Here is a 6,161-nt window from a genome sequence, read left to right as displayed (position 1 = left end):
TGTGCCAACAAGGACCACCGGTATCCATTTCTCTCTACACTCCATAGAGATGTAGAGTGATTTGTTATGATCTGAGCCCTCAGGCGGCAGTTCCTTGTCAGTGAAGGCTAAGGTCGAGGAAGCTCCTCCCGGGAAAACCAGCCCTATCAACTGCTCCGGAGTTGTATCGATTGAAAGCTTGGCCCTATCCGTGGCAGAAAGGACAACTTGTCTGTAAACCCTTGAGGCCATAAACAGTCCCCAGATGGAGATGTCTGCTTGGATTTTCTTAAGCTGCTTCAGTACAACCTCCTCCTCGAGTAGCTTTTCCTTCTGCCTTTCCGCTTCTTTGTCCTTCCGGACGCCTCTGGCTGGTCTACGTGTGGGGGCTTGACGTACTGCCCACTCCTGGTCATATGGTCAACCTCCTCAACATACCAGGTGTCATCCGGTTGGTTCTGCCCCCAATCTTCGTCAGTGTGGGCAAGTCGTAAGTCGTCGTCTTCCCACCACATCCCGTTGGCAACCGACAGACAGTTGTCCGGTTTCGTTGCAACTGTTCCTGTGCTCACAGCACATTCCATCCCCGTAGGGGCTTTGGCCTTCCTAGCCCTCTCAAGATCCTCGATCTTTTCTTGCTTAAGACGCTTCAATGCAACCTGCTGTTCAGTGCCTACTGTACTCAAACTACCCGAATCCTGAGTAAAATTCTTAGCACCGGTGCTCTCCGGCGATCCCTCCTGATTCTCGGCCATTTCGGCCACTGCTGATATCCCAGCTTCTGATTGCCCTCGTTCTGGCTAAGGTGTCTCAACAACATCTAGCTCGTCGCTGACCCATCCAAGTCGAACCAGTTGATAGTCATGTCCCCCAGATCCTGTTCATTGAAGAACTGAAGGTTGGCAATATCCTCTTCCAGCTCTGCTAGGTCATCTAACTCCTGACTAGGTCTATCCTCCCGAACCACACTGATCTCTGCCCCAACCGGCAACTCTACCATTGGCTTAGCCTGGTCTATTGATGTAATGTAACCACTCGGGTTGTACGCAAAGCTTGCAGACCCCTCAGGCCCTGAATCAACATTTCCATCTGCCTCAAAAGTCATCCTGATTCTGTCTTTGACAGTTACCACCACCGGTTCGGGTTGGGTTAGGGAGGTGCTCATCATGCACAAATCCGTGCTGTCTGGAATGAACACCTCAAGCTTGGATAGGTAGAAGGGTGTGATGTTTATGCTTGGGCCATATGGAATGGCCGCAGTTTGGATCAGGTTGACGTGTTTGAGAGGTGGAGCTTGGTTATATGGTGGAAGTGGGTTGGTGGTGACATTCGGCTTCTCTAGAGGCACGATCACCTTGTTGCCGATGAGATCTTGAATCTCATGACGAAGTCTGAAGCACTGGTCGACCATGCTATTGGTGAAAGGCACAGTATTTGGTCAGGTTATGAGTTGGTGAGATGTTATTTGGTAATGGCCGCGGCTCTAGAGGTTTCAGATGCCCTTTCTTGATTAAAACCCTCAGAGCTTTGGACAGAGGCATGTACAGTGGAGTCAAGGTCCTCTGGCCTCGGGGTGGATATCTGGCTGTTTGTGAACTGGTTCTGGACGCACCGGTGAAGGGTGTAGCTGTAAGTGTTTTTGGAGTGGTGGTGGTGACCATGCCCACATCAGAAGTTCTGGCAACTACAGCATTACTCGTGCCTCCATTTGAACTGCGGAAAAATGCCCTCTTGGGCTGCTCTCTCTCATGGTCAATCAAACCTTGCTTCATGGCGTCCTCAATCTATACCCCAATCTCATGTAAATCTGCAAAGGTGGGAAGGGGTAAGACGATCATTTTTTGCATTATCTTGGGTTAGAGGTTGCGCACAACCATCCGTATCTGATCATTGTCGACCGACCTGATAGTCATCATAGAAGCTTTGGCCCTCTAACGGGTTAAAAAGTTGGAGAAGCCCTCTTTCGGCTCCTGTCTGGTTGTCTCGAGATCACGAGTTGTGATCTCGATCTGCGTGTTGTAGGAGTATTGAGCTACAAAGGCCTCAACCATCTCCTCCCAGCTTCTCTTGATAGAATCTTCCAGCTTTGCGTACTAAATAGCCACAACACCCGACAGGTTCCGGCCGAAGAGAGAAAGCTTTTGCAATCTGGAGAGGCCCATTGGCCTTAGGATATCCGAGAACAATCGCAGATGTACCATGGGGTCCTCAGAACAGTCAAAACGGTCTATATGCGACATTTTGAACCGGTCCGGCAAAGTCACCGCCGAATCGGTGTATCCATCCTCTATGTCCGGAATGGAATTAACGCCTTGAGCTTTTTTGAACAGCTTTTCTAACTTGCTCACTTTCAGCGCTGTTAGATCCACATCAAATTCAAACGGTTTATCCACTAGATTAGTCGGTGCTTTGGAAATGTACAAGAATACTTATTAAGATAAAAATAGAAAAAGAAAAATGTACAAGAATACTTATATCAATAATAAATTTCATCAATTAAATATGTAAATTTACACAAACACTAAACACAAATATAAAATAAAATAAATTATTGAACACTCCTAAAAAAAAAAAAGTTTATATATTACTAAAAGTAAATATTAATTTATTTTTTTATACTCGAGTTTGGCTCGATTAATTAACGAGTCTAAAAATTGAGTTCGAACTCGTTCATTTAATAAACGAGCTAAGTTTGAGCTATTTATGAACAATTTGGTTCTTTTGCAGTCCTAATTTAGCATAGTTTTTGCTTGACAAAGCCACATTTTTATTCGAATGTGGCAAACTTTATTTTGTGTTTTCTTTCATGTGCATCTTTGCAACAAATGGGATCAATGATTAGGGGAGCTTCTTTTTACATCTCTTAAATTTTTCATTGCACCCATTTTTATGTATTGTAATATTTATACTTTATGAAGAAAGGTTTGTACACATAAATGTAAATAAATATTAACGAGTGTAATTAAAAGCTCCCAATGACGAAAAGACTAACCTTGAAATAGGCATTTTATCTATCTAAATATTACTATAAAGTATATATTTTATTTTGCCTATCAACTGTTTTATGTTTTTACTCCAACCATGCTCTTTATTTTAGCTATTTATTCAAATACTATTAATTTTATAGAATGCCACGTCAACAACAAAGATGGAGGGAAATGATCCTAATGATTGAATATATTTTGCCTAGCGTTGAAGGCTAGCTACATATAGCTAGTGAATATGAGTTGAGCCAAAATGCCTAATCATATGCCTAGTGCATTGGAATTGAAAAAAATGAATCACACTAGGCATTTTAACTAACAAGTATTATATGCCTAGTGCATTGGAGATGCTCAGCTAGGAATTTTCATGTATCAAGGGAGAAAATATGAATGGAAAAGTAACAGAAAATCTAGTGTGATGTGAGTTTGAGAAAAATACTTAAAAACAAATAAAAATTGTTAGTACTATATATAATCGTATTTTTATTTATAAAAAATAAAATTATGTACAACATTTTTGTTTTAAAAAAAAAAATGCTTGAAAGTATGAGCCATTCAAGATTAGATCGACTACATATTCTCTCTGTCTCTCTTGCATGTGTATGTGTGAGTGAGAGAAATGACAGCTAATGAATGCAGAAGAAAACACTAAACTCTATAATCGTTGAGGTGGCTTGTCTTCCAGTTTGCACCGCCCAACTTGTTTTGGACATCACAGATTTCCAGTCCATGGTGTGTGCCCACATGGCTATCTCTATATTTTCTACATTACCAAACAAAAAAACCAAAAACAAAAGAGTCCATTTTCTATCTACAAAAGCCTAACCCACTCCATCATTTCCCCCAACAACATTCTCTCCCCAAAAAAAAAATAAAAAATTGTAAGAGTTTTTTAGGTGTCATTTGAGATGGCTTCAAAGGCTCTCCTCCTCCTCTCCCTCAACCTCCTCTTCTTCACTCTGGTGAGTTCTAATTATGTCCCATGCCCACCACCACCACCAAAAACTCCCAAGCAACACCACAAGCCCCCATCTCCGCCCGCTAAGGCCACTTGTCCTAGAGACACCCTAAAGTTGGCTGTTTGTGCTAACTTGCTTAATGATTTGGTGCACCTTGTCATTGGAACCCCACCCAAGACTCCATGCTGCACCCTCATTCAGGGTCTCGCTGATCTTGAGGCTGCTGTTTGCCTTTGCACCGCCATTAAAGCTAATGTGTTGGGAATTAACCTCAATGTTCCTATTTCATTGAGCTTGCTGCTGAATTACTGTGGAAAGAATGTCCCAAGTGGCTTCCAATGTGCTTAATTAAAGTTTTTGTATTGATCTCATAATTATATCTCTTCCTCGTAAACTCTTCCAGTGTGTTGTTGTATGAGGAACGATCATATGGGTAATCGTTTGAGATGTTACAACTTGATTTATATGTCCACCATATTGTTATTGTTGTATCCTTGTTCATGAAGGAGAAAATAATTAAGGGTTGCAGGCTTTCAACATCAATAAAATGCGATTATTGATTCTTGTTATTTTGAAAGTTGTTTTGCTTTCTATGATTACTACTCCATGATTACTTTGGTGTTTCTTTGCAAGTTATGGAGAATATGAGTAAAAAAATTTCTTCTTTAATTCTCTTTTAAAATTATGTGAGTGATTGTTGTTTTGCAATTTTAATTTCCAACACCCTTCGCCCTCCCCTTTAGATTAGGACATTTCTATGATGTTGTTTGATGTTCTGAAAAAAGAAAAAGAAAAAAAAAGATTGCTATTTATAATGAAGAGTAATATTAAAATGATTAAATTTTGGACCAGCTTTCCGTTCCGTTTAGTAATTGAATTGAAGGGTCTTGTTAAAGTAGCGTGGGTTTACTTTGGAATCATTTTGAAAATCTAAATTGTTTATTTTCTATGTAGAAAAATAAAGTTAATTTGAGTATATAATAATTCGTATACACCATTGGGATCTCTGAGTCTATTGAAATATTGATAATTCGAATAAATGAAAATATAGACAGGAAAAAGAAAAAAAAAAATGGGAGAAGTAACCAGTATATTGTAACCATTTGGTTCACTAGCTTTGTTCTAATCATACTCTGTATGATAATTTTTCTATTCCTTCAAGCAGGCATTTGCTTCTCTAAACATAGGGTACTCACCAAAAAAAAAAAAAAAACCCCTAATTACAGCATAAACTACAAAGGAAAAAAAATGTAGTCATCAATGAAAAATCTCATCTACCAATGTGAAAGGCTCCATCAGAATTTTAAATATCAGCTAATACCTATTGAGCTTTTAACTTTCGATATTGATTTTTGTTGATATATTTACTTATACTGTTTATGTATGACTGCATTGTTGATATTGACACGTATTCTGATACTGATACTGCTATTTAAAACCATGAGCTCCAAACGCACATTCTGCTTATTCATAGAACAAGGCCTGCGCTCTAGGTCGAGGGCTGCTGAAGTTGCTGTACTGCTCATGATGTTGGATCGGGCTGTTCGGCATTTCAAGTCCGTCCCCCTGCCCATTTCCAAGATACGCTGCACCACCAACACTGACATGGTGGCCGCAAAATCCGACGATGCCAACAAATCCCCAACTACACCAAGTTCCGGGCACTCGCTCCAATCTGTCAACCCTGCCGTGAGCGGCGACACCATGCCTTGTCCTCTGCCAACTATGAAAAGGTCATATAATGTATTGTCAATCGATCTTATCGCCGCCATTGTATCTTCCCCATTATTTACCACCTTTTCTTTGTAAATTATTGAATCGTTCACAGCTCTTGCCCTAAACTCTTTTATATAGTCCTCGTCTAGTTGTTTATATCTATCACTGTCTGTCACCACTGTCAGTGTGGGAGGGCTGTTGGGTTCGGCGCTAGTCTCCACCCTCGTTGGATCAATTGCATTGTCACGGGCGATGAATCGCATGACGGTCAGACTGATTCCGGGATGCTCAGACATCCTCCAAGCATATGATAGTGCCTCTCGGTCATCTGCTCCACCGAAGAACAGGACAGCAACTTGGTGTGAAACCTGTTAGGATGTTTTAGTAAATTCAAAATTATTATTTAATTTTTTTTATTTTATCTAAAGATCAGTACTGTTGAAATTAAGGTGAATGAAACGAGCTTATTATTTCTTTTCATAAAACCAAACCGGTCCAAGTATGGTGAATGAAACCATCTTCT

At 40.5% G+C, this 6,161-nt stretch overlaps 1 protein-coding gene across 1 annotated transcript; it reads left to right on the top strand.

The window, feature by feature from the left end:
• The first annotated feature begins 3,760 nt into the window (after positions 1-3,760).
• Positions 3,761-4,491, top strand: LOC114299978 (14 kDa proline-rich protein DC2.15). The gene has a single exon (XM_028244815.2). It carries the CDS (start codon positions 3,872-3,874, stop codon positions 4,268-4,270), a length of 399 nt encoding a protein of 132 aa, XP_028100616.1. The 5' UTR covers positions 3,761-3,871; the 3' UTR covers positions 4,271-4,491.
• Positions 4,492-6,161: the final 1,670 nt, after the last annotated feature.

Source organism: Camellia sinensis, chromosome 4 (genome assembly GCF_055761805.1).
Source record: "Camellia sinensis isolate YWXY chromosome 4, ASM5576180v1, whole genome shotgun sequence".
NCBI lineage: Eukaryota > Viridiplantae > Streptophyta > Magnoliopsida > Ericales > Theaceae > Camellia > Camellia sinensis.
This window is presented reverse-complemented; position numbering and strand designations above follow the sequence as displayed.

Bases quoted from the DNA above. Each gene is read 5' to 3' on its own strand.
- LOC114299978 (XM_028244815.2), top strand. From the start codon at position 3,872: ATGGCTTCAAAGGCTCTCCTCCTCCTCTCCCTCAACCTCCTCTTCTTC.